Source organism: Anser anser (assembly GCF_964211835.1).
Source record: "Anser anser genome assembly, chromosome: 26".
Classification (NCBI taxonomy): domain Eukaryota; kingdom Metazoa; phylum Chordata; class Aves; order Anseriformes; family Anatidae; genus Anser; species Anser anser.
Window position 1 is genome coordinate 473,657 of NC_139747.1, and position 25,777 is coordinate 499,433.

At 53.9% G+C, this 25,777-nt stretch overlaps 4 protein-coding genes across 16 annotated transcripts; all 4 read right to left on the reverse strand.

Moving 5' to 3' along the window:
* Positions 1–1,010: 1,010 nt before the first annotated feature.
* Positions 1,011–10,644, reverse strand: GPAT4 (glycerol-3-phosphate acyltransferase 4). 4 transcript variants are annotated; one of them, XM_083811936.1, is made up of 13 exons: positions 10,554–10,644; positions 8,235–9,138; positions 5,352–5,421; positions 4,753–5,050; positions 4,498–4,572; positions 3,976–4,065; positions 3,764–3,857; positions 3,210–3,325; positions 2,925–2,980; positions 2,518–2,603; positions 2,151–2,279; positions 1,990–2,069; positions 1,011–1,391 (listed from the first exon to the last, which is right to left on the reverse strand). In XM_083811936.1, the coding sequence occupies exons 2-13, from the start codon at positions 8,397–8,399 to the stop codon at positions 1,283–1,285; spliced, it is 1,368 nt and encodes a 455-aa protein (XP_083668062.1). In that variant the 5' UTR covers positions 8,400–9,138; positions 10,554–10,644; the 3' UTR covers positions 1,011–1,282. The 4 variants fall into 4 exon arrangements, with proteins under 4 accessions (XP_083668062.1, XP_083668059.1, XP_083668061.1 ...); XM_083811933.1 differs by having other exon boundaries at positions 1,990–2,279; XM_083811935.1 differs by lacking the exon at positions 10,554–10,644 and adding an exon at positions 10,286–10,304 and having other exon boundaries at positions 1,990–2,279.
* A 61-nt stretch (positions 10,645–10,705) lies between these two features.
* On the reverse strand, positions 10,706–11,985 carry LOC310886828 (protein phosphatase 1 regulatory subunit 3C-B-like; the record flags this gene model as incomplete). The annotated part of the gene is made up of 1 exon (XM_083811939.1): positions 10,706–11,985. The coding sequence occupies one exon, from the start codon at positions 11,983–11,985 to the stop codon at positions 11,131–11,133; it is 855 nt and encodes a 284-aa protein (XP_083668065.1). The 3' UTR covers positions 10,706–11,130.
* Positions 10,706–20,221, reverse strand: GINS4 (GINS complex subunit 4). 9 transcript variants are annotated; one of them, XR_014575492.1, is made up of 10 exons: positions 20,082–20,221; positions 19,812–19,898; positions 19,400–19,513; positions 18,830–18,927; positions 18,404–18,492; positions 17,918–18,008; positions 17,719–17,820; positions 17,319–17,559; positions 17,004–17,122; positions 14,635–16,544 (listed from the first exon to the last, which is right to left on the reverse strand). XR_014575492.1 is itself a non-coding variant. In XM_083811942.1 (8 exons), exons 1-7 carry the CDS (start codon positions 20,178–20,180, stop codon positions 17,724–17,726), a joined length of 675 nt encoding a protein of 224 aa, XP_083668068.1. In that variant the 5' UTR covers positions 20,181–20,221; the 3' UTR covers positions 10,706–12,028; positions 17,719–17,723. The 9 variants fall into 9 exon arrangements, 5 of the variants coding, with proteins under 5 accessions (XP_083668068.1, XP_083668071.1, XP_083668069.1 ...); XR_014575489.1 differs by lacking the exons at positions 14,635–16,544; positions 17,004–17,122; positions 17,319–17,559 and adding exons at positions 11,972–12,028; positions 12,604–12,655; XR_014575490.1 differs by lacking the exon at positions 17,319–17,559.
* Positions 20,222–20,419: 198 nt separating this feature from the next.
* Positions 20,420–25,597, reverse strand: GOLGA7 (golgin A7). 2 transcript variants are annotated; one of them, XM_083811948.1, is made up of 5 exons: positions 25,356–25,597; positions 24,057–24,209; positions 23,606–23,707; positions 22,463–22,526; positions 20,420–21,685 (listed from the first exon to the last, which is right to left on the reverse strand). In XM_083811948.1, exons 1-4 carry the CDS (start codon positions 25,464–25,466, stop codon positions 22,479–22,481), a joined length of 414 nt encoding a protein of 137 aa, XP_083668074.1. In that variant the 5' UTR covers positions 25,467–25,597; the 3' UTR covers positions 20,420–21,685; positions 22,463–22,478. The 2 variants fall into 2 exon arrangements, with proteins under 2 accessions (XP_083668074.1, XP_083668073.1); XM_083811947.1 differs by having other exon boundaries at positions 20,420–21,688.
* Positions 25,598–25,777: the final 180 nt, after the last annotated feature.

The window sequence follows — 25,777 nt, forward strand, 5'->3', positions numbered from 1 at the left end:
CTTTTCTCTGCCTCTCTTTTCTTTTTTAAGTGTTTTACCCAAATAAAAACAAGCAGAAAGGAAACTACCTTGAATCCATATTGGGAGCTTGTTCAGAGAAACTCATATTTAAGGACTCTCAACACAGGATAGCTGTCCTGACCTGCAAGGCATCAGATGCCCTTGCTCAGCAACCACCACTCTGGGCACAAAGAAGGATTTTAATAAAGATCGCCTCCTCTAATGTTCTAGCGAATGCAAGTGGGCTTCTGTGGGTAGCAGTGAAACAGCATGTAAGAGCAGGCAGAGGACCCAATTAAAGTGCTAAAGTTTGCAGGACCATATGGATAACTGGAAAGTACACAGGATGAATGCTCAAATACAAGTTGCTTTACTGAATAATATACTCACAGAGCTGAAAAGGCTACCACCTCCAGCACAAGATTTCTACTTCCTTGCAACAAACCAAGTTTATAAACCTGCAAGTTGGTGCATATCAAGACCAGATCTCAACATCTTCCTTGGGAGACATTTGAAAGGGGATCTCCTGCCCCAGCTACGGAGCCTCCTGCCCACCCTGGGCTCCCAGCACGGCACATACAGATTTATCAGAAGCCTGCCCCGTCTGCTGCATCAGTGACAATTGCCTGGCGGCTTGCAGACCCAGGGGACAGGAGGAGGCTTCCAAGGAGAATGATCCTCACTGCTTGAGCAACCCCAGCAAAGAGGCCGTTACTCAGATGCTGAAGCAGCAATGGTCAGGCTATGGCAGGAGGGTAGCAAAAGGAAGAGGAAAGGTTTCTCTCCTTGTGGAGGTAAAGCCGGGAGTGGTGAGAGACCACATACTGGTTCCGTGGGTTTTGTGCCATGGACCTGAGAGGCACAGGCTCGTAAGAATCCTTTGGTTGTCAAGGCAGCTAATCTCAGTGTAGCTCACCAGTTTCTGTGCTGTGGGAGACTTGTGACTGACACACATGCACATCAACACACCAGCCCTCCCCCGGAGCCTGTGGACACCACATGGAAGCATATGACACCAGAAGTGTTTCATTTAATATTGCCCCTGCAAGGGGCTTCACTGTAACAGTAACAAGAAGGCATCTTTGCCAAGAGCTGCCCAGGGCCTGAAGACTCTAGGCAATAATAGTGCCTCCGGGAAAAAGCCAGAGAACGAACGAGCAAGTCCAAGCAGCTCTGGAGTAGCCAAAGTCCAAACACACAGAGCTGCTTCAGACAAGCCCTGGCTCGTGCTGGAGGCAGAGGGCTCTGACCAGGCCCAGGATCAGTGCTGGAGAGAGAGGGCTCAGGAGCGGCTCCGGTCTTCATGGTTGCCTACAATCATTTTGCTGTAGAGTTTCTGTTGCTCCTCCTTGAACGTATCTTTCACCTTCTCCCTCTTCAGACCTCCATCCCTGTGAAGAGAGTCATATGCTCAGTGGAGCTACAGGCGTGCACTGACACGTCAGCTGGGGCCTCTCAAAGCAGCAGGTCCCACACCAGCCGGACAGCTGCATTTGTACCTCAGGCTGCCAGGACACTGCGGGCTGACTGTCCCCAAGGGGAGTTTCTTTCACACCTCGCTTTGCCAGGAGTGGCACCCATGGCCCTGCACAGTGCGCAACATGGCAGCTCTGTCTGAAGTGTGAGATGCTCTGATACCACCACAGCACAACGCCTGCAGAGGCCCTCCACCTCCGAGGCTCTGAAGATCTTAGTGCCTGACAAGAGAGGTTCTCAAGATCTACCTGTTTTGCTAGCAGCATCAAGTAGAACATGGGCGTCTAAGCGCAAGCCAGAATCACAGAATGAAGCTCTGGTGCCCAGCACACACAGAAGAAGGAAAGATTTGGGTCCTGACTACAGCAGTTTTGGAGACGCATCTCCATTTCTCCATAGGCCTAATCTGCCCAACGCAAGACGCAAACTTAGCTCTGCAGCCCACAAACACTTCTCAGGACCCAGGAACAAGGAATCCTAGCAGCAGGAAGAGAAAAGCCTGCCTGGACTCACCAGAGCAGATCCACAAGGCCTCCCTGCCTGGCAATGGCTGACTTCACTCGATTGGCAAACTGGACAGCGTCCTCTTCAGGCTGTGGGAAAATGACACCATGCAGCAGAAGAAAAGGGCCAGTCGTGCGGTGGGTCAGGTAGGGCAGGCTCAGCTTACTTACCTGCCTGGTCATCGGGGGCAAGTACCAGACACTGCAGACAATGGCCCAGCTGGTCATCATCCTAAGGAGGTAGGTTACCATGCCATATTTGCTGCTGTTCCAAAAGGCATCTCCAAACTGCGGGTCATACTACAGAGGCAGAAGAGCTCATGAAAGTCAGGCAGAAGATGCACCCTCCCCGAGGCTCCGAGTTCTACCCAAAGCCCAGCTACAGGCCAGCCCTCCCCAGTGCACCACATGAAGTAACCTCAGTGTCCCCATGCCCTCAGACCAGGCTGCTGACCCATCGGTGCCAAGACTGAGCCACTAAGACTGAGCTCTCACGCAGAGGACTACTTCTGCTGTAAGAATGTTTGCTTTCTCATACCTTGATGGCTACAGGGTAAACTGTGGCTCCAATTTCAAAGCTCCCCTTTTTGAACATCATCACAGACGTGTTGTTGATGCAGGTTCCTGTAAAAGGCAAGCACAATCTTCTGAACTTCCCCTTGCAAGTCAGTTCGGACATCTAAGCTATACACCTACAGGCATCCAGCAACTGACCCCTAACACTCACTCCAAACCCTGCTCTCTGTGTGCACAAGAGGTGCAGCATCACTAAGACAGCACATATGACTTGTGCGTTCTGGGCTCAGTTAGCTCTACAATTGCAATGTTCCCTTTGCCTCACTGAAGGCTCTCAAGGCCCGTGGCTGCATAAGGAAGTAACATAAACAGGGTACTGTCCCAGCACGCCCTCTCCAGGTGCTGCTCTGGCCTCACTCCACGACTCACCTTCTGGAAAGATAAGAATAGGCAGTTTGCTCTTGTCCTGGACGTGCTCTGTAAGCCTAAACAGAAGAGTGTCACCAATTAGCACATGGCACAGGGGCTGTCCTAGCAACCCACACAGCACCCAGTGCTTATCCTTCAGTCACCGAGGACTATCTGGATGCCAGTAACACTGCCACACTCTCCCAATACCCACGAGGAGAGGCAGTGTCCTCACCCAAGGGAAGGGGGCAGCCCCCTGTCTTTCCCAGCCTCCAGACCTCTCCCTGCAGCTAGCAACTGTCACACCTTTTGGCGACGAGGTGACGGTCTTTGACCTCTGAGCGTTCAAACCAGACGTGGGGGCAAGCCTTCACCATGGCTCTCTGTATCACACCCATCAGCCCGCCGTGGATTTGACCCACCTGAACAGCATGAGAAGACACAAGTTACAAGATCTGGGCACGCTTGAAGGCCAAGGCAGCTCCTACAGCTCCATAGCCAAGCCAAGCTGAGGTTCATCTTTCCACCCCTGCCCCGGTAAGGCTGAGAGACTCTGACTGGAAAGACGCAGCAAGCCCCAGGGTGGCCAAGCTGAGGACGTAGCTTGCTCTTCCATAGAGAGCAAAGCCAAAAACTCTCCTTGCAAAGCGGTGGCCAGAATGCCTTGGTGCTCTGAATTCCAGGCAAACTTGCTGGAAAGCAACGCAACAGGGTATCAGTGCACAGGGTCTGAGAGTTCACGCAGTTCTGCATGTGCAAAAGCCTCTTTCTGCCCACAACATGCCCTATGCAATATACTTGCTGCTCCAAAAATACATGTGGCCAGGCCTTGGCAGGCAGAGCTGGGGCGCAGACCTTACCATTGCATAGTAGCCATCGCTGGCAAGGATGATCACGTCAATGGGGGATGTGTGATTGGCCACGCAGATGCCTCCATTTCGGGGTCTGTTTTCTCTAAATGCAAACCAAAGACACAGATGAGGGCAGAGGGATGAAGAGGGAGGCCTACAAGAGGCACAGCACAGAGTGGCTGGTGGGGAAGGATGATCTGCAGCAGGCAGCACTTCCTTACCGGTCGTGGTAGGTGATGATAGCTGTGAGGGCACGCACGCAGATTCGGTAACACATCAGGTGGACGTGCTTGCTGAGGAACTCTTTACACCTGCAGCCCAGAAGAGAGACTATCACCCCCGGCTCCCTGTGACTGTGCCACTTGGCCCAGCTGTCTCAGGCCATGAGATCCAACTGAGACTTCATATGCCCGTAGAAACACATCTCCTGCTGGGTTTTGCTGTCAGCTTATGACCACTGATTCATAACTCCTGAGAAGCAAACTTAGGCCTTTGTTCTCTTCTGGTTTTATTCCTTTCAGAGCCCAGGGCTGAGAGATCTGCCAAGGGGCATAACGTTCGTATTTAGCTCCTTTGTTTAAAATTACAGGGAGTCAGTTCCTGACAGGCTACAGATGCCGGGACCCTGTGCCTCGTCTGCAGCAGGCAGAACAGACAGGCCTTTCCAGAAAAATTCAGGATTATCAGGTCTCAAATGGCACATGGAGCTGCCCCATCCCTTTTTCTCTCAAAGACCAACTTACCTTCCATTTGGCAAATATCCCACTACTGTAGTACCAGTCACCAACAAACTGATGCCAGTAAACGCCAGGGCTATCCTGCAGAAAGAGGGAAGTTAAATGCTAGCAAATCCAGGCCACAGGCCCTGCACATCACATAGCCGGTCGCTCCTGATCGTGCTGAGCAGGGTCTGTGGGACTTGAGGACCAGCTGCACCTGCTGCAGCAGCAACAGGCCGCAGCACCACCTCACTGGGCGCGTTTCACAGCAGCACTCACCTGAGGGGCAGCAGGAAGCAGTAGCGGATGAGAACACCCAGTCCCCAGAGAACAGTGAGACGCAGACTGATGTAATGGAAGTTGTAGTTGGTCCTGCTGAGCAGATTCCAGGACTCCAGCTCTTCAGCTGAAAACCTCTTGGTCACTTCATCATCCATGATGGTCTCGATGCCTTTGCGGCAGAAATAGAAGATATCTGAGAGCTCAAACTCAGGGGTGTCCAGGGCTTTGCCACTGCCACTCCGGCGGATCTCCTTGATCTCCTCTTCCAGTGATGTTGGCTCTTTTGCAATGATACCTGTAAGAGGCCACGGGCAGCTCTGAGCAAAGCGTGACTTGCCCGCTCAAAGGCAGCTGAGAGCCAGGGTTTCCCTTCCGTCCTCCAGCCCAGACAGGAACAAACCAGTCCTCCCAGCTACCTAGACATGAAGCAAGCTCTAGGTGCCTCACGCACTTGATCTCTCCATAGCCACCTAGCTAATCCACCTGCAAGGAGAGGCTTTCCCATCATACCTCGGCTGCTCACAGACACTCCATTTACCGCAGCTCCCATACAGAAATTTGAACTTCATGTGTGCCCACGCAGGGCACGATCTTACCATTGACATAGGGCTTGTATAACGGATGGTTCTTCTCCTTGGCACCACGCTCTATTCTCAGTGTTGCCCACTGCAAGAGACACACATGGCAATCAAGATTGTCAAAGCCTGTAGCTCCACTTCAGAATTCCCGTTTTACAGTTGGCTTTCAGGGAAGACCACAGTTAACGGGAGAAGATGAGATGAAGGCAGGAGGCTTCCGTACAGAACTGAGTGTGAGTCATGAACACGCAACTGAACTGAGGTGGAAGCAGGGACTGGGTTGGGAAGAAAGTTCTTACAGCAGAGATTTGTCTACAGCGGGGCAGGAGGACTGATGGGGAGGTGACCAGCACCTAGGAAAGCCTTAATACGCAGCACACACGAGCGTGCCATTCTGCACAGCAGAGCCCCAGCGGAAGAACGAGCACCAGAAGATGGAAGGTGCTCCGTGGTGAGATGGCACAGCAAGACTTTCTGCAGCCTCCGTGTCCTGGAGGCTCTGCTGTAGCTTGCACGTGGTTACCACTGCACAACCTCCAGGGGGCCCCTGCATCCTGCGGGCCCTCCTGCTGGAGCAGAACGTGACGCGGCTCAGGAAGCAGGTCATGGGACTGGCACTATTTTCCCATCCTGATTTCCTCCAAACTCAAAGCAGACACCGTGTTTTCAGGTTGCTGCTATACACCTCAGGCCAGTCGCATGAGGGCATGGGATCCTCCCCTCCCCGGTTCAGCTAACAGCTGCTACTGCTTCTCAGTCCAAAGGAGCAGCAGCAAGCACCCTCAGACAGTGCTCCCGCAGCCAGATCCCATGCCCAGACTACTTGTCATCCACTGAAATCTCTTTTCTCATCTACTTCCCAAGGGAACCAGGAAAAACTGCAGGCTGGATTTCTGACCAGTCTTCCTGCCTGTCCTCCAAGTAACCACCCCAGTGGCACTCTCCTGCATACAAGCCTGGGAGAGCAAGTTCACGAAGGCAGACTTGTGCAACATGCTTACTGCTCCGAGCCAGCTGCTCCATCAGGGACCTGGGAAGAAGCAGAAACTGCTGGGAACTCCAGGGCTCCCAGTCTCAGCCCCTGACACCAGCAGATGAGGAGGCAGTGATGTGGGAATACTAATTGTGGGTGGAGAGCCTAGCTCATTTAGCAGCTTCCTCTGCCAGCAGAAGGAACTGCAGGACTGCAGAAGATTGTCCAGAAGCTGCCAACCCAGGAGAAGTCAGAAGAGGAGCTCTGACCCAGCAGGAGCTGGGAAGCCTGAGAAGAAGGCACTCCTGGCCAGCCCAGCACATCTCCCTCTGCATAGTGACCGCGGTGGCAGAAAACCCAGACTGACACCTGCCAAGCACCAGGCGGGTCCCGCTCAGCACCAGCTCAGGTGTGTGGCTGCCACCCCGGGCCCCAGCACCCGGATGGGCCCCGCAAGTTGCCAGACTCAGGTACTGCCCCTCAGGCCAGGGTTGCAACACTGGCCTTGAGAGCTTGGAAAATATTCCTTGTGAATAACACTCCCCAGGCATACATATCTCAATGACCAGCCCCAGTCGCTGAGTTTTCCATCAAACTGTGAGCAGTTCTGCCAGAGTGCTCTTCTCTCCCACTACAAAGATCCTTTGATAAAAGCTGAAATAGATTTCAAAGTCTTTTCAGAAAAACAGTTTCAAAATTGAACACCAAAACATGTGTTGAGAGTAAATGTTCCAGAACTGAATTAAAGAAAGGAGAGAAGAAAAAAAAAAAAAAAAGTAAAGTGAAATGTTCCGTTTTGGATAAACCAAAACCCTTATGTATTTTTTCTCTCAGTTCAGTCACTAAATTTGAAGCCGGGGTTTCAGACATCTGCGTTAATGAAGCACTGCACAATGCCCTGGGACTCCCCACTCACACCGCAGGGCTGCCCTCCCAAGCCAGCCAGTACAGAGATCGTCCCAGGAAAAATCAGCCCTGCTCAAGCAGCAGCAGCTGCACCGAACACTGTAGCAGTCTGAACTACACATATAAGCCTGAAACTTCCCTACTAAGCACAAGGCAACCCTCTTCCTTTTCCCTGGGCTGGCAGCGTGGGGTGGTTTGGGTTTTATCCATTGGGAGTTTGGCAAAAATTCTGGTCTCACCAGGGACTTGATTCAAGGAGAGGTGCTGGTTAAGACAGCTCATAAAATAACTCTGCAAAGGCAGTCAGGGAAACAGCATAACCCCAGCTTGGAAAATTCCACTTGGCTTCTCTGTGTCAAGAGGGGCAGCGAGGGCTGCTGGTTGTCCTCAGGCCGCAGGTCCAAACGTGGCTGCTGGGCTCAGCAGATAAGCAGGCGGCACGCTGGGACAGAAAGGTCTTGAAAGTTCTGGGTTCTGGCCACAGACTGCTCAAGGTTCACGCCACAGAAAGTCCCGCCTTGCTGCCTGCTTGTGCTTCATCCAAACGTACTGGAGATAAGCAGCCCACTGACTGCAGCCTCGTCCCTCCCCATTGTGCTCTACGCCCCTTTTGGCTTCTTTCCACATCAAACTGCACCAGCACTCAGCCTTGCCGGGACATTAACCCGTCCAAGCACACACCTCCTCCCAGCACATCTGCGGCTGTACAGGACAGCTGCACTGTTTGCACACTTACTGCCTATGCTGTCCTGTCCTACTGCTTTGTCTGAAGACTTAGTGGCTTAATTACAGGAAAAAAAAAAAAACAACAGCCCGTGATCATTAGTCCGATAAATTGCAGCTGGCTGAGATGACTCCAGCAGGTCATCTGGCACCAGCGCGTCACCAGCAAACCAACCTCCTGCCCCGGTCATCTACGATGTTCTGCTGAGGGGCAAAAGTCTCTCTTCCTAGCACGACTATGCTTGACAAGACCCCTGTAAACACTCTCCAACACTCAAAATTTTGAGAACATGACTTACCTGAAAGATCTTTAATAATGTTTTCATGTAAACCTTGCGGATGCCAAAGGAGACTCCAAAAATTGCTGGCACAATGATGAAAACCAGAAGCAGAGTGAAGAGGACAGTTATGGAAATCCCCAAGAGATTAACAACCAGGCTGTCAAAGGGGAGCAGGAGGAACATGGTGAAGGGCCTAAGCAAGGCTGGCGCCCTGCAACCCTGCAGCCAGGCAGAAAGGCTGCCCACAGCAGTTAACCAGTCCTGCTATTATTCAGCAAAAGTCTTACACATGTACCGAGTCCGCAGCTGCTCACAGACCCCATTCCAAAGTTCACATCTTTTTTGGGCTCTGCAAGAGAGGGAATGCAACAGGATCAGGGAGAGCGGTTGGGAAAACAAGCAAACAGACTGCCAGGAGCCCCGGGGAGTTCAAACAGCGCAGGCTGAGGAGCTCAAAGGAGACGCAGCATGCAAGCAAGTTCCTCCATGGGTCTGCAGCAAGTACTGTCGTGAAACAACGGTGTGAACGGATATTCTCCCAAGGTGCCGCTGAGCAAGTCCCGCCGTGGGGCAGCTCGTGGAGACACCAGCAGTAGAATTCCCCTCTGGCTGCTGAGAGCATGCAGTATCTCTTCACGGGGACAAGGTGGAGTCCATCCCTGAGCCTGCATTGGAGGAGATCGAGGGAGTTGGCACTTGCAGGAGCCTACCGCATGTAGAGCTATTATTGTTCTTTCTGCGAGGACGCAGGCACTGGCGCAGATCCTTGCATGATGCCTGTAACAAGTTTAAATCCAGAGGCCCCAGGCATCCACTCACGCTGAAGGGTCGTAACAGACTTAAATGAAGCTCGTGTCCCTGGAAAACTCTTCAAACAGCGAGTTGGCTTCTTGGCAGACTAGGCACTCGCATGGCACCAGCACTAGCAGAGGAAAGAGAAACCGAAGTCAGGCAAGTCGCACAACTCTGAGAGACGCCAACTTGGAGAGGGTGGCAGGAGGCCAGGGACAGCGGGCTCTGAACTGTCAGAGGCAGTGCTCAGGCTGAGGACGCATCACCCCGAGCAGCTCCGCGGGCACGGCGGACTCAGACCGCCACAGACGCACAGTCCGCGCTTTCCTCCCACCCAAACCTCACACTGAGCAGCTGCGTCTAGAACCACCCTCGGAGCGCAGGATGTCAACAGTCTCTCTGAGCAGGTCCCAAATACAGGAGAGGAGCCAATGGAGCGACAGAGGATTCCTCTGAGTGACAAAGACCTTACCGCCCCTCTCATCTCGGAGGAATCCGAGAGCAGGGAGCCAGCCAGGCCCCAGATTCCTAGGCAGGAATCACTTCCTCTGCTCCTGTACACGGGTTCCTGGGGCGCGGCTCACCCTCTGCTGCTTTACAAACAGTTCGTGACAGGAAGCTAGCCCAAGGGAAGAATTACTGCCGGTGATTAGCCCAAGTGGAACTCGCCGGGGCACGGGGACCAGGCAGAGGTCAACAACAGACAGCACGGCTCTTCGAAGGCGATGCCCCCGGCAGAAGAGGCACGCGGGAGGCCAACGCGGGCTGCTGGAAAGAGCTGAGGGGAGAACGGCCTCCGGACGCTGCCTTCGCCTGCCACCGGAGGGCACGAGCCTGGGCCTGAGGACGGCCCGGGACAGGCACTTGAGAAGCGCACGCGGCAGAGGCTGGGCAGGCCCCGGTGCTCCCCCGTCGCTCCCCCGCAGGGCGCGTCGCAGCCGCCGGCTCTGCAGCGTTCCCGGCCGGCAGCTCCGCTCCTGCCCCGGGGCGCACGGCGCCCGCCCGAGCGGCTCCCCGGGGGAGGCGGCTCCGCGGCCCCGCACGGAGCCGCCCGTTGCGCCGAGCTCGCCGCTCGCCAGCCCGGTCCGCGTGCTGCCGGCCGCCCCCGGAGGGGCTCGGGGACCGCGGCACGCCCCGGGCGGCGCAGGGCCGGCGGCCGCGGGTACCGCCCCCCGGGCCGAGGCGGGCAGCCCCCCTCCGGCTGCGGCCGCCGGGACCGCCCCGCCCCGCGGCCCGCCCCGCCCGGCGCGGAGCCTGGGCCCGGCGCGGAGCCTTACCGGGGACCGCCCGGCGGCACGGCAGGGCCCGGCCGGCCCCGCAGCCCTCGGCCGCTCGGCGGGGCCGGGCCGCACCTCCCCACGCGCGGGGGCGCTGCGGCGCGGCCCGCACCGGGCGGGGAGGCCGCGCTCCTGCCGGTTAACGGTCCGCGGCCGGGCCGGGCCCCGCGCTGCCCCCCCCGCCCCGCCCCGCCCCGCCGGCCGCCCGCAGCGGGAGCCGATCCCGCGCCGCTCCGTACCGAGCCGCCCCGCCCCGCCCGGCGCTCACCTGCCGCCACTGCCGCCGGGCCCGGCCCCGCCCCCGCCACGTGCCGTGCGCGCCCCCGCCCCGCGCGCTGACGTCAACGCGGTGCCCGCGGGGCCGCGCACGCCGCAGGGCCCCGCCCCGCCCCGCCCCGCCCCGCAGAGCCGCAGCCGCTCTCGCCCCGCGCCGCCTTTATTGAGCCCGTCACAGCCCGGCCGCGCCGCGCCGCGCCCCGCCCGGAGGGCTCCGGGCCCCCCGGGGCAGCCTCGCCCCCCGCCCCCGGTCCCGTCGCCGGCTGTGGGTCGCGGCAGCCCGTCCCAAAGCCGCCCGTCCGTCCCGCTGTGCCCGCCTCTCGCGGCAGTGGTGCCCGCAGAAGGTACCGACGGGAATCGCACCCGGAGCAGCTCCCGGGCGGTGCGGCAGGGCCAGCCTCGAAGGTCCCGTGAAGAGCGGCAGCTGCTCGCCCAGCGGCAGGCCGGAGGCGCGGAGGAGCTAACAACCGTGAGCGGCGCCTCCCACTGCTGGCCCCCGCCCCAGCGAGCCCCGCACCGCAGCAGGGACGTGGAAGGAAGGGCCCTACGCCTCTCCACCCGCTGCTTTCCTACCAGTAAGGGGCTTGAGTCTCTGAGCGCCGCCAGGTCTGCAGGTGAGAGAGGACAAGGGCGGCAGCCCGGGAGGTGCCACGATGCTCCCGGGCCCCGTTGGCACTCTTCACGGCATGGGAGGGAGGGCGGATCATGCCCACGTGGCAGATCTTGTAGTTCCTCCCATGGTTGTTGTCCCAGTGGGTCTTCTGCCCACACTGAAAGGAGATGCAGAACTCTGTGGCCCTGCGGGAGCTGGATGGCTTGGGCAGCGAGAGCTCGAAGGAGAAGGTGTCTGTGTCAGCCGAGCCATACGTGCTATGCATGTACTGGCAGGAGATGTCTCGGAAGCTCTTCCAGCCATCAAAAGTGATGCGGACCGTGACTTTCTTCTCATACTCGATGTTTCTGACCTTCACTGTCCCTGACAGGGCATGGTCCTGGACCAGGCAGCTCTCCAGGCAGACCAGGTTGCTGTGCAGGCGGCTGCGGAAAGCTGCATAGTCTGAAGAGGGCTGTGGGAAGTCCAGCACGTACCTGCAAACTTCTGGGCGTGAGTCCCGCAGCCTGGGTCGAAAGCAAGCGAGGTCTGACAGGGCATGCTGCAAATCACAGAGGTCCTCCTCGATCTTTGAGAAGAAACGGACGGCTGTCAGCGAGAGCCCTTTCATATCAGCAAACACGACCCTCTTCTTCTTCTGGCTCTTGGAGCTCTTGGTGCTATCTCGCCGCTCAGGCTCGTGTTCTGCGCTCAGCTTCTGGTTGAGACAGGAGCGGAGGGGTTTGCGCGCCCGGCTGCCCCGCAGCTCCTCGTAGGAGTTCAGCAGCTTGCGGATGGGGGGCGAGTGGCCCAGGCAGAGCCGCACGGGCATGGCTGGGGGGGCGACGGCCCGCGCGCTGTACACCTGGAAAAGCCTGGAGGTGAAGAAGGGTCAGGCAGTGAGCCCCGGCTGCCGGGTGGCAGGGCCCCGGGCCCCGGCCCCGGCCCGCGCCCTCCCTCCGCCCGCCCCGCCCGCGCTCACTCGCCGCAGCTCATCGCGCCCCGGCCCGGCCCGGCCGCTCCCTCCGCCGCCGGCGCCGCGCGATGAATGGGGCCGTGGGAGCGCCCGCCGCCGGGACGCCGCGCGGCAGCCAATCGGCGCCGGGGCCGCGCCTGCGAGCGGCCAATGGCGGCTCGGGGCCGCCCCGCCCGGCCCCGCCCCGCCGCCCGCCCGGAGCCCCCGGGCCGTGCCCGAGCAGCGCCCGCGCGCGGGGCCGGGCCCGCCCGGACCGCCGTGAGCGCAGGGCACGAGCGTCGGGGCGCCCCCGGCCGCCCCGCACCCCCTCCTGCCGGCCCCGCGCCCCGGCGGCGCCCCCGAGCACGGCGGGGTCGTCCTGGGCCGGGAGCGCCCCGGTTTGCTCCCGCCGGTTTGTACCCAGCTCCTTTCAGGTGCTGGCTTCAAGACAGCCGTTGCCAGGGCGTCCCCGTTCACGGCAAATCCCAGACTCACCCCGCATCAAAACAAACCCACCGCGGAAGCTTCTTGCCCCTGGTTCCTTGCCCTGAAAAAGAAGACGCTGCGGCGTGCCTGACATTCATATTCAGAACCGCCTTCGCTGCTCGGCTCACATGTGACTCCTTGACAGAAAAGACCGTCACCTAAATCAGATCACCCCTGCCCGCACTACCTGCTAATCTCTCCAGAGCTGTCTAGCCATTTAGGTTAAGCAGACCTGATTTTTCCTGCTGACAGCACAGATCTTGATCAGCTCATGACACAACCCGTCTATCAATATTTATACACGGCTTCCCACTGCCACCGTGTCTGAACGTCTTCAGCACAATGCAAGATCTCTCTTCCTTTGGATGACCAGAAGCGAGCCTGAACTCTTGAGTGTGGCTGGCAGAAATCTGCAGGTCAGCCCTGCCCTCAGTCAGCAAAAACATCAGAAAAAAGCCAGAGCCAAAGCTGTATGCTGCCCTGGAAGGACGTGTGGCATTCGGGTCACCGTGGGTCAGACACTCCTGCCCGGGGAGGAGCACGGCAGAGCCCTTTGCGGATAACCAGGAGCCAGACGCACTTGTCTGGCTGGGCCTGCAGGAGCCGTGTGGCATTTCTTCCTGCCCAGTGCTCGTTGGTACCAGCTCCCCAACCCGGTCAGCATCAGGATGGATTCGTCTGATGGGCCTGTTAAGCCCATGCCTAGGCCAGAGAGCTCTGCTGTCAGCACACACCTGCCATCCTGAGCCAGAAGCCTTGAGCTGAAGCCCTGGCTGGCAACCGTGCTCAGGCCAGCACTGGAAGCAGTGCTCCTTGTTTTTGAGGCTGGCCTCAGACACAAGCAGGGTCACATCCTTCCACAGAGGTCAGGTGGAAGACAAGCCACGTTGTACCCGCCCCTGCGATGGGTAACTGTGGCTGCACCTGCCCAAGTTACAAACCCAGGCAACATCTTCCCAGGGTCATGACAGCGAATTAACCCCTTTTCCCTGGAACTAAGGGCTCTTCCTCATGGTCTCATAATTTGTCTGCTTCTGAACCTTTGAATACTCAAAACGTTCCCTGCAGAATTTCCACCTGTTTCCCCACTGTGACTTAGTGTAGGCGTTTATTCCTACTTACTAAAGAATGAACATCCTCACTGAATTACAAGCTAGTGAGATCATTTTCCTGTAGATACCCTAGAAAAAAGAAACAATCACCTTTTGATTGCTTTTTTTCTAGATGGTTTTCAGAGGAACAGCCCCCTTGATATCAGCTCTAATACAGATATTTCTCAATTCTAGGAAAGACTCTGTCAAACAGCACAGCAACCTACAGCCACGGTGAACCAGGGCAGTGGAAGAAAAAGCCCACCGAAGTGCCAGGGACAGGTTCTTCACGCGGCTGGGGCCCCGGGGAAGACAGCCACCCTGTGCGTGGCTGTGATCGGTTGCGTACTAGAGGATTGCATACGATCACATACGTATGCACACACAACGCAGGCAGTGAGTCAGTTCCCAGCAGTTTCTCACCAAGAACCATCCTTTCATCACATCCTCTCAGGCTGACAGCACGTATTCTACTTCAGTGACTTGGGGTAGTTGACACAGACATGGAAGAGGCTTCCTACTAACGAAAGCACTTGCTCCACCTTTCTCTTGCACTCAGTAGATCCGGCTCAAGCTGGGAAATCACAGCTCACCACCAGTGCCCTCTCTGTGACCTCTTCCACCACCCACCTACTTTGCATTTAACGCTAATCACTCAACTCAGTAAACCAAGCTACCTACACCTTGGAAGGAACAGAGAATAGGGGATCTATTTCAGCCCAACCTTGGATCTATTTTCAGCCCAACCAGCCAACCTCCAGCAGACCTTGAAGAAGCTGTTCCCACTCCGTGCATTCTCATCACAGGCACAGACTAAGGTGGATTGACCACCGAGTCTTTTTCTCCATCTAAAAGTACAAGCCAAAAGCACCTCTTTCTTGACAAGGCTGCAGACGTTTCCCCCTCCCCCAGCACAGATGAGGAAACAGAAGCACTGTGTTAGCAGTGAGACAGTATCCAGTCCCGAAGTGTCCGGGTACTTATTTACGGAAGGACACGAAGAGCAGACAGTAGCATTTTCAGGTAGGCCTAAACTTAATCGGTTAGCCTGATTCCAACCTATTAGCCGTTTTCCAAAATCCTGCACAGCCTGCGATGATGCTGCCATGTACCAGCTTTCACACTCCAGAAAGGAGCTGTGCTGCAGGCACTCTAGGAAAAATCAACTCTGGTGGAGATTTGGCTACTAGAAGAGGGCAGAGGCCCCCTTCACTCACACTGCTGCAGCCACGTGCTGCCCGGACAATTGTTCAGTCAAACTTAATACGGCCAAGGAGAAAGTCTGCCAGACACGCCACCTAGATGTTCTCCAAGCAGCTCGTCCAGAGCATGTTTTGCAGCAGCAGATTAACAATGACTTTGAACGGGAGCTTCAGTCACCTCTGTGAAGCTGCCTGGGCTGGGTACAATCCAGGAATGGGCAGGGTACAATCCAAAGCCCTTTCCTGGGGGCTGCGCAGAGGTACGTGCTACTGATTCCTAAGGATTAAACCCAGCTTCCTCTTAACATCTATACTTAAACGAATCTTCTTTACCTAAATGGATTCATTAGGAACACTATAAAGCACACATGCAAAGCCACTCACACTACAAGATGCGCTGTGTCACACCCTGCCTGGCAGAGAAAGGGGAGTGTCAGAGGAGCACCAGCCTGCTCCCCACAGAGCACGATGCAGGGAAGACCCTGCACTGAAGGAAAATGAGCCACAGTCTGTTCATGCACTTGGCAGGCACTGGGCTGCACAGCAGGGGACTAGGAGAGGAACGCAAGGGTCAGCAGGGCAGGAGGAGTTTTTGTTCTGTGTGACCAACACCAAGAAATTGCACATCTCCCCTTCCCCAGCAGCTGTTTCAGCAGAAGGCAGCTTGACAGTCTCTACCCTCACAAATGCAAACAGCAGCTGCAGCAGAACTCCACACTTTCTGGAGGGAGACTCTTCAGATTCAGAGCGCACACAGCAGAAAGCTGCTTTCACCTGACCCCATCGTTACAGTGACTCCATTTTAGTGAAACTGGTCACCACTATTCTTAAATAAGGCGTCCTGGCAGAATATGCCCTCTGCCACGTAACTTTGCAGCACCTGGTTCTAGAGGTCTCTCTGTGCAGGGAGCTGAATGCTCTGCTGCAGAAATCAAATACAAAGTGCTAGCCTTAGAGGAAGCAACATGAATAACACACAAAGCATAGATGGTGAGGCAAAACCAAGACTACTTCTATTCTCATCCTGCAACAAGAGACTGTTCTGGGAAAGCTCTGCCAGACTTGTGCTGCAATATCATTCTCAACACAAAAGCACCACAAGCTTACAGAATTCCTCAGAGTCCTTCCAGTGCTCAGCTGCTGATCGTGCAGACCACCCTGTACCAAGGGCCTTACTTGTCCTGAAGTTCACTGAGAAAGGCAGCCTTGAGCTTGAGGATTAACTGTAACAGTGGTGTAATCTCTCTGAAGTCTGTCAGCCCAAAGGAGGAGGTCAGAAAAGGCCAGAAATGCAGGAAGGCCTCTCATCCCCCTTGCTGGACTTGATCAACAAGGATTTCGAGAGGTGAAATAGCAGCACTTCAGTCTTCAGTGCAGGAGCTACTTTGGTGTTGGCTTTGAGCAAAGCCTGTGCACGTAGCAAAACAGTGAATGGAGTGAAATGCAAATTTTACATGGGCAGTATCAAGACCCCGTGAGCATGAACCAGTTGCTCTGGTTAGAGAGGTCTGTGACAAGCGTTCAAACACTGCCTGATATTTCCAGAGCTTCCATCATGATTGCACCGTTCGCCATCTCAGAGAAAACACAGATGCCCAAGGCTCCTGTAGACACTCCTTCCAAATCCAGGCCTACTCTGCAGGCAAATCTCAGATACCTGTAATGGCAAGGGTGGATATTTTATGAGAATAGTGCTATCGTTACCAAAATGCCCGGATAAATCAGTGTAATCAGCCATGTTAGAAGGGGGCTTGTGGATGACTGTGTCCACACTGGGACACAAGCGGCATAGGACTTTCCAAGGAAGGACAGACTTGCTGTTTGGCCTTCATAACTATCCTTCAGAGGAGACACACTGAATTCCTAAGTTCATCTGTGTCTCCCAGCCAATATTTTCAAAAAGACAACAAGAAAATACTTGGTAAACTCTGTAACCTCCCTTCGCACTGCAGATAACAAGCTAATGCTAAGCACCCCTCACATGATCCTGGGGCTGTCCCCTGCTTGCCCGTGACATTCTCTTTGCTCTACCTGAGCTGCAGTTTCATCTTGCAACTTGCTCCCAATCCTTTCTGCTCCCTGTGCGATAATCAAGATTTGCTCTGCCAGCAAATACCTTCACGTGTGTTGTTCTTTTGCTCAAGGGATCATGTGGCAAAGGTGGTGCGGAAGTATTCCCCCCAGTTCACCTCAGAGCAATCGGGCACTTGCACAACAACCAGGGTTGCGTAGACCCTGTGAAAAGATCAAAGCCGATGGGGGAAGGTGGAGTTTACACAACTGGTTACCACACCATTTGGTCAGCCAGTTCCCACCTGATAGCCTAAATTCAAAGAACAGTGCTAAACTGGGGCATGGATGAACACACAGACGTTTTACGATGTAAGTTTAAAAAAGAGGGCATCCTGGCACTCACAAAGGCATTATTTACCTCTGAGGACAGACGTGCTCTGTCCACATCTGCTGTCAGACCAGCCCGAGATCTGGAGAGGCGGCACCTACGCTCGTCCCTCCCTTGGGACTCAAGAGGGACTGTGGCAAGGCTCCACCAAAGCCTTGTTGGAAGGGGTGCTGTGACACAGGCCGCCCTCGCTCAGCAGCTCTGGGCAAAAGGAGCCCGGATGTACCATAAGCAATTAAGAGTTTGATTAACTGTGGGGGCCCCTCCGCATCTGTAGAGGGGAAGACATCTTGCTGGTCTACTTGGATGCTCCCGAGGGTGCACCCCCGGCTGTAGCAGGGTGCACGGCCCCACCGCGCCGTCCCGGCGCCACCCGCCGGCCCAACCCGCCGGCAGCCGGCCGTCACCGCGGCCCTGGCTCGGCACCTACCGCGCTCAGATGAGCTGCACTGCTCCCGAGGCCACCAGAGGGGCGATGGTCTTGTAGCGGATCAGGTGTTGTGAGCCCTCCTCCAGATCGATGGTGTACTCCCTGCAAGAGGCAGGTGTGGAGTTAAGCCGCTTCTCCTCGTTCGCTGCTTGTGGAATCCTGCCTGCTGACATGCGCCGTCTGTGGGAGGATCACCTACCTCTGCTCGTCAGTCTCCGGCTCGACCAGGATGTTCTCCTGCCTCTCCAGCACCCTCAAGAAGACGAAGGAATCCAGGTTGGGCTTTGGGACTGTGGAAACAATGGGTTCAGAGCACCGACTCAGCACTCACTCATGTTCCTCTGCAGGATGCTCAGCTAAGAAAGGGGAATTAGGGACAACAAACGCAAGGCCAGTAAAGGAAATGCTAGACAATTCTGACCAGGAGTAGGGTGCGCTGCCTCCATTTAAGACAACACCGGATTGCAGTGGTCAGCACATGCTCTGACAGAAGCACGAAGGGACAGCAGCATTAAGCCATGTACTACACAGCAGAGCAACGTGAGGATACTGTCACCAGACAATGTTTGCTTCTACTGAGCACCAGCTAGAGAACTAGTTCTTAATACTGCATGCTCCCCAGAGCTTTCCCCACACCTCTTTTGCTATAATTTTCTGGATTATCCTAGAGTTTGGCTGTACTCACCTGATTTTAAGAGGGACACTTTCTGCAGGTTGGGTGGCATGTGTTTTAGGGCCACGTTTTTTAGGTAAGTCTCTGTGTTTGCCATGTACCTGAAAAAAAACCAAACATCAGAACATCTACTGATTAAGTCAAATGTAAATCTGCCTAGAGAGCACTGATTCAAAAATGCCAAAAGGTGACATCCCCTGGTCCTGTGATTGCTAGCAACTGGCTGACAGTAACCAGCTCGGATGCCAAACACAATGCAGACTCAGAAGAATTATTTCATTTCAGCTCTTTCCTTGTCCATAAGGAAAGCTCTCGCTAAAACTGAACGTTACTGCAACCCTGTCTAAGGCTAGCACTCTGAAGAACTGTTCAGCGAAACACAAGGATGAGTCCTGTAACCCATGCAAAGGGAGGGAGACGCATCCAAAAGCTACTCACTCTTTAGCAAAGGCAAACTCCTCCGGGGACAGAATGGAAGGCTCCCCTTCAGCTCGAGACTTCTCCTTCTCCAGGACATGGGGAAAAAACTTCTCTATCTGGTATTGGAAGAAAAATCCCAAAGAATAAAACACAGCTCTCCTAAAAGTTCAGTGACTACAATCCCCGTCCTTCAGATGCTTCCCCTACAGGAAGTCACCCACTCCTGAACAGCAGGCAAACCTGACCAAATACCTGCTTCTGAATTAACAACAATATGGTCAGCTGGGGTCTCCAAGCTGCACAGGCATGTGCGTACATGGCAGGACCCAGGCAGAACACACAAACATTTAATTGTGCCACCCTGGGTTTAGATGCGGTAACAGAACACCATAGCAATGCTGTGATTCTCCTTCATCACAACAGAGAATTGTGCCCAAGGAATGAAATCTTTGGGGTTGCACCCAAGATGAGAAAGAAAGAGAGCGAGCTTTAAAAAAGTGTCTCACTGTAGCACGTGGTATTTTATGGGTAAGAATCGCCCCTGAAGTCACCCTTTTCTATCCCCTCTGCAGCACAAGAAAGCGTTACCTTCACAAGCCTACAGCGCAAGTAGCTGCTGAGCACGTAACGGATCCTTTCGATCTCCATGCGATGGACGCTGACCTTTAAGTCTCCTGCCTTTGCCCGTTTCAGGTTTGACTCCTTCAAGAAAAAAAAACAAAGAAAAATTAAAAGGTTCAAATACCAAACAACAAGAAACAGCGCGAGGAGGTCTTTTTGCACATACGGGCAACAAAACCACCTGCAGCGCCTCCTGATGCCGCCAAGCGCTGCCTCCCCGCATCCCCCAACCCCTTCCTCACGACAAACCCTGCGAAGCAGCCCAGGCCCGCCCCGTCTCAGGGGCCGAGGAGCAGGCGGTCCGGGCGCTCGCAGGGAGACCCGGGCACACCTTGGCCGGGCCGGCGCCCCTCGGCCCCCCCGCCCCAGCGGAACCCACCATGTGGTCCAGCTGCTCCACAACGCACTCAACGATCTCGGGCTTGCTCTCCAGCAGCTCCGGGGCGAACTTCTCGTTCAGCCAGGCCTAGAAGAACGCACGCTGTGAGCAGCGGCCGGGAGCACGCCCGCCCCGCGTCCCGGCCCCCGGAGCGGCCGGGAACGCGCCTCAAAACCGGGGTAACGGGAGCCCGGCCCGCGGCCCCCGCCCGGAGAGCGCAGCCCAGGAAGCCCCGGGCTCGTTCCTCGGCCTCCCCCCGGTCCCCGCCACCTGCTCCAGGCTGCGGATGAGCTGCGCCGGGGTGAGCACCAGCTCCTCGCTGCCCCCGGCCGCCTCCGGGCCCGGCCCCCCGCCGCCCGCCGCCGCCATCCCGCCGCGGCCCCGAGCGCACGCGCGGCCCGGCCCCGGGGCGCGCCCGGCCCCGGCAGAAGATGGCGGCCGGGGGAGCGGCCGCGGCAGCGCCCGGCGCTCAGCGGGGCGGGGGGGGGGGGGGGGGGCGCTGGAGCCGCCCGAGCTGGGGCCGCTCGCGGCCGGGGCGCCGCTGCTCACCCCCGGACAGCCCCGCAGCGCTACTCGATGCAAAACAGCGCTACCAGGTACGACACGGACACAGTTTAAGAAAAAATTTACTAATCCATTAGTACTTCTGCCAGTATTGCAACAGACGTGAAAGGCAAACAGTTACAGTTTTAGAAAAACACGTTTTATACAATTAAAATATGAAACAAATCTCAAAAAAAAAATCAGTGGCTGAGTAATAAGCCTGGAATTTCAGATCCAGTATTAGCACCTACAGTACCACCAAAAGCCGAAACACTTGATCTATTCCGCGGAATTTTTCTGTTTCTGAATTCAAGAATTCCTTCCACGATTGGACAGTGGTGCTCAGCACCAGGACATCCTTGCTTTGATAATGGAAAAGGATACAAGAGAAAAGTATCAAGCCAACCCAGTTTGTAAGAACTTAACTTTAGCAGGTATTGCTGAGGAATGTCGATGCATGGGAGATGCTAAGTAATGCACAGCTCTACTCTTCAATAGTGTGTCAGCAGACAGAGTTAAGACACCATCTTATACAACATCTAAGTTTGTCAAATCAGTGTTTTCCTATAAATTATATATAATAAATCCATAAAGAAACAGTTTTACACTTCACATATTAATCGGAGTAGGGTAGGAATTGTTTATTGGTTCAGCATCCATTTTACTGTACTTACTGTTTTATGCATGAATAGACCCCCCTCTTCTGATGAGCATTAACAGATGCAATAGCAACATATACACAGTAGTAGAAAAAACATTAGTATTAAAGTCCAGCTATTCCTCCCCCTTCTAGGAACAACCAAAACATTAAAACAAGAAACACTTTGCCTTCTAGTTTTCCATGAGAATCAGCACGGGAAGCTTAAAATGCTTGTTGCCTTGAGTCACTTCTCTCCAGGCAGAGGCACTGCATAGCCCCTCACTGCAATACTGAACAGGAGGGAAGGCCTTGTTTCCGGGAAATCCCCAACTCTGACTTGTAGCTTTCCAAAGCCCGACTGATGTACAGAAAGGTTTAATAACTAGGGAGGAACAGCACTGCACTTACGTGACTAAAACTAGACTTCTGTTGGGCCAAGCGCCTGGTTTCTTTCAGAAGAGAACGCAGCTTTATCACTTCTTTTTCTTGAAAAAAATAAGAAATAATCTCATTGCTTAAAAATTTGCCACAAAATGGATGCTGACCAGCTGGGTCACCCCATGTGGAACAGAGTTTTAGGAAGTTAGTCCTTGTAGTAGATGGCACTGTGGATCTGGCAGCAGAGAGAAGAATGATGCTCTAAAGTAGGAGGTAGGGGAACTTTGATACAGCAAGTCCACTGTTGAGCTATCTGCTAGAAAAGAAGTTTCATATTATTAGAAACTTTTAGAAAAAAGTGTACAAACCTTTACATAGATATATTGTGTTTTCTTAGAAGGCACACAGCAAGAAAACTAGGCTATGCAACAGAATATAGAAGCTCATCTTCTATCTGCTTGGAACCAATAAGGTAAAATGCAATTACTCATTGGTTTGTTCAGGATTCTAGGGCTAATAGTAATAACTCCTAGGCAAAACACCTTGATTTCACAAGTGCTGGAAACACAGCAGCTTTTAAAGTAGAGCTTGCTACAAGGCACCTCTAAAACCAGGAAAAGTTCTATCCTTCACAGCATTAAAGGAAGAGCAGTCGCTATTATAGCGCCATCAATGATTTCTCTTGAATATTTCTTAATCTCTTATTCCATTAGTCTGAAAATTATTCAGCGATCCAAATAAGAGCTTAAATATTGTTCTATTTTAAAGTCTAGATTTAAGGGTAAGCCTTAAGTTTGTCTACAATAATACAGCACAAGTTAGGTTTATATGTATTTGCACAAACAAGACCTGAATTTGTTAACTTTGTTAAGTTTTATGCCACCTGAACTGTATTAACATTCAGTGACACAATGCCAAGTATGGAATTTCTACATATTCAGAAAAGTGTAGCCACACAAGATTTATGTGAAGAGCCTTTGATTACACGCAGCGGCTGGATAAATATTTTGTCTCAGTAAGAGGGTCTACATCTTTGAGCACACAAAAAAAAGAAGGTGAGACTGGCATCTAATATAATGTTAATATGTACCTGAGACTCCACAGTTTTATCTTCCACTGCTCATACCTCTGTCTTCATAAATGGTAATTTCAATCTGCACAGAAAGGTTGTTAGGGAAACATACTATGGAAAGATTATGAAAATAAAAAAAAGTGGAGAAACATTATGATAGCAGAACTTTAGTCCTTGTGCTTCACACCTGCTGTTTCAAGGCTAGTTTCACAGCTACAAAACAAACGGAACTGTACGCCTAAGAGGTGTCCCATAAAATCAGTCTGTTGATACAGCCCAGGCCTGTTCTGAGAACAAGAACAAAAGATGCTGTATATGGAGAACTTGTGAGCCTTGCCATCTTCTCTTAAAACTCAGAAAAGGCTATGCACTGGACAAAAGGTAATGCTTCTGTGGTTCAGGTACTAATTCAACAGCCAAACTAAGAATGCTTTTACTCGAATGTTTTTGCAACTGCAAGGGATTAGGCTTAGCATGCATTTAATTGGCACACTCTGTTTCAGTTTGCTTCAGTGTCAATATTGACAAAACATGATGCAGGTAACTCATTCTACCCCTAGATTTGATGTAACTTTGCAACTAGTAAGGTAACATCTAGGCAAAACGCCTGCACTGTGGTTCAAGCACTGAAGTAAAAAGATTCCAATAAGCCACGCTACATCTAAGAGCAAGCACTAGTTTGGTATGATCAACTTACAGCAACGTGCTATGGCGAAGTTTTCACTAGAACATAGGCTGAGCATTGCAAATGAAGCCACAGCAATCTCTTGCTTTCATGACATCAATTTCAATCCCACCAATTTGGTCACTTTTTTCCCCAAACAGCCAAACTTCATGTTCAGAGGTCACTGAAGTAGAGAAAGCATCTCATATGTTTGACGTTCTCTGTTTATACGTACTGTGTTTTCAATAAAGTCTCGAAGGAGAGATTCTAATACTGCATTTTTGTTGTATTTTATTAAAAAGTCTTCTGATGTGACAAGTCTTAGTGTATTAAAGTCTGACCAGAGAACAGCACGCAACTGGAGTAAAGAGATTAATCATGTATTCTGTAGTATTACAAATCAAGGATGACTAGAGGGTGCCATAGTAACAGAGAGAAACAGGTAGCATATCACAGATGGACGAGTCAGGAGAATCTTAGAAACCACAGAAGGATACAACTCTTAGTCCTCTTTCAATGGGATCTGTCAGAAGTAGGCCCTGAGGAGCATAGATCTTCTCATTCTGTTCCTGAATGAACTTGGCAATTTTCTTTAGAACCTGGTAACAGAACAGCCCAAAGGTCAGTGCCTTAAATCACATTTCCCTAGAGTAACAGCCCAGCAGAATCACAAACATAACATCAGGACAGCCCAGCATCACAGTGCCAACACCCACCAAAGACAGAACTTGCAAGATTCCCTGATGTATAACCGATCATTACACTGCGCAGTCTGACTAAAGTCTGTCTGATGCATACATGAAACAACCCTGCAGTAAGATCCAGACTCTAAATGGAATTTGCACAGCAATGGTGCAAGTCACAGAAAACCTACCAGGAAGTAAATATTTAACTGATGCCTGTGGACATCCTGCCTTCTAAGCAACACAATAAACAGAAGAAATGCACCTTTTCATAATGTGTTTCCATGCACAAGAAGATAGTATAGGCAGTCAGACAGGCCAGACACCCTTCAAGATAAGACTGGCCCCCAAGTTTTTCAGCTTCCGCATAAAGGTTATTCAGTGTTCGTACAGTCTCTTCAAACTGCTGCCTATCAATCTGCAAGAGAAAGTCAAATTTAGCCATCGCACTGCACCCGCCACATTTCAGAACTCACCGATGCCTTCAGATATCTGCCTTCATTTATTGCTGTTTGTGCTTCCATGCTTTTTTAGAAGCGTCACCTACTCACATTTTAAACAGACACTGTGTTTAGAGCCAAAGTCTGGAGGACGCTGAGTTACAGGCCAGTAATTCTTTGTTAAATATCCACCAAGCGATTAGACCCAGTCTGAATTCCAACACAATCTGAATGTAAAGCCATTAAGAGTAAAATAACTAAATCAAAGCGCAATTCAAACGAGGGGGGAAAAATGGGTTAATTAACAAACATACAGAGATCTGGCAGATTAAGAAGACCATTTAAGAAGTGAATTGATTGAGCTAACTCTAGATATCAATAACTTCTTGCTGGTCCTGAAGTGCTGGTCAAACAAGCTCTCTACAGAACACACAAAAAGCAACGAACAAAAACAAACGAACACACACACAAAAAGGGGGAAAGTAGAAGAAAAGCACAATGACAGGAATAGAAGACATCAGCAAGGAGCGGCTGTTTTGTTACTCTTGAAGATACCCCATCTGACCACATCAAGCCAAATGAAGGCACTCGAGATGGCACTCAGATGGTGTCTGCCGCACAGGATCAGCAGAGCTGTCTGGTCTCCACAAGAAAGGGCAGTGTTACAGCACCGTGGTGCAACAACGCACGCTTTATTCCCAAGGAAATAACAAGCTCATTCTACTTCACTGCCACAAGAGACATCTGTCCTCTGCAGCACTGCAGAACGCACAAACACCATCGTCTGAGGAACGTCGAAGAGAAGCATTAGCGATCTTTCACGCGTGTTTTGACCGTAAATTACGAACGCGTCCCCACCCCCCGGCCAGGAGCGGCGCCCAGGCCGCACAAGGTTTCTACGCCCGCCGCCAGCCCCCGCAGCAGGACGCGCCTCGCAGCCGCGCCCCCCTCCCGCTGCGCGCGGGGCAGGAGCGAAGAGCGAGGCTCGGGAAGCGCCGGCACCTCGAGACCCAGCGACCGCCCCGGGGGCCTCGGCAGCGCCCGGCGCGGGCCGGGGCCCGGGGACACCGCCCCCGCCCCGCCCCCGCGGCCCGGCCCGGCCGCGCCTCCGCCGGTTCCCTCACCCGGTTCTCCAGCTCGGCCGGGAACTTGCTCTGGAACTGGCAGCGCGTCCCGCCGCTGTAGTCGCGCTGGATGAACACCTTGCCCGACACCGGCGCCTGCTGCGGCCTCATCGCGCCGCCCGCAGCGAGCTCCGCCCCGCCGCGCTCCGCCGGGCGCCGCCGCCTGACGCCTGCCGCAAAGGCGCAGGCCCGGCTGGGGGCGGGACGAGGGCGGAAGTGCCGTGCCGCGCACGCGCCGCCCCCTCCCCGGCCCCAGGGAGCGGCAGTGCGCAAGCGCCAGCCGCCTCGCCGGGCCTCTGCGCATGCGCGCACGTCGCCCGCGTCCCATTGGCTGCGTGGCGATCACTGCCCCTCCCCGTCACCTCACCCGGGCCGTCGCCCCGCCCCCTGAGGCCGTCGCGCCGCCCGCTGGGCCCGCCCCG

Coding starts and splice junctions, on each gene's coding strand:
- GPAT4 (XM_083811933.1), bottom strand. CDS start 8,399: ATGTTCCTCCTGCTCCCCTTTGACAGCCTGGTTGTTAATCTCTTGGGG. Junction 2,604..2,924: donor TATTCTTATCTTTCCAGAAG/GTGAGTCGTGGA, acceptor TGCCTTTTACAG/GAACCTGCATCAACAACACG. Junction 1,392..1,989: donor GGCCTTGTGGATCTGCTCTG/GTGAGTCCAGGC, acceptor CTCTCTTCACAG/GGATGGAGGTCTGAAGAGGG.
- GINS4 (XM_083811942.1), bottom strand. CDS start 20,180: ATGGCGGCGGCGGGCGGCGGGGGGCCGGGCCCGGAGGCGGCCGGGGGC. Junction 19,514..19,811: donor TGGAGCAGCTGGACCACATG/GTGGGTTCCGCT, acceptor TTTTTCTTGAAG/GAGTCAAACCTGAAACGGGC. Junction 18,493..18,829: donor GAGTTTGCCTTTGCTAAAGA/GTGAGTAGCTTT, acceptor GTTTTTTTTCAG/GTACATGGCAAACACAGAGA.
- GOLGA7 (XM_083811948.1), bottom strand. CDS start 25,466: ATGAGGCCGCAGCAGGCGCCGGTGTCGGGCAAGGTGTTCATCCAGCGC. Junction 23,708..24,056: donor TGGAAACACATTATGAAAAG/GTGCATTTCTTC, acceptor TTCTGTTACCAG/GTTCTAAAGAAAATTGCCAA. Junction 22,527..23,605: donor TTGAAAGAGGACTAAGAGTT/GTATCCTTCTGT, acceptor CTTTCTGTGCAG/ATTGAAATTACCATTTATGA.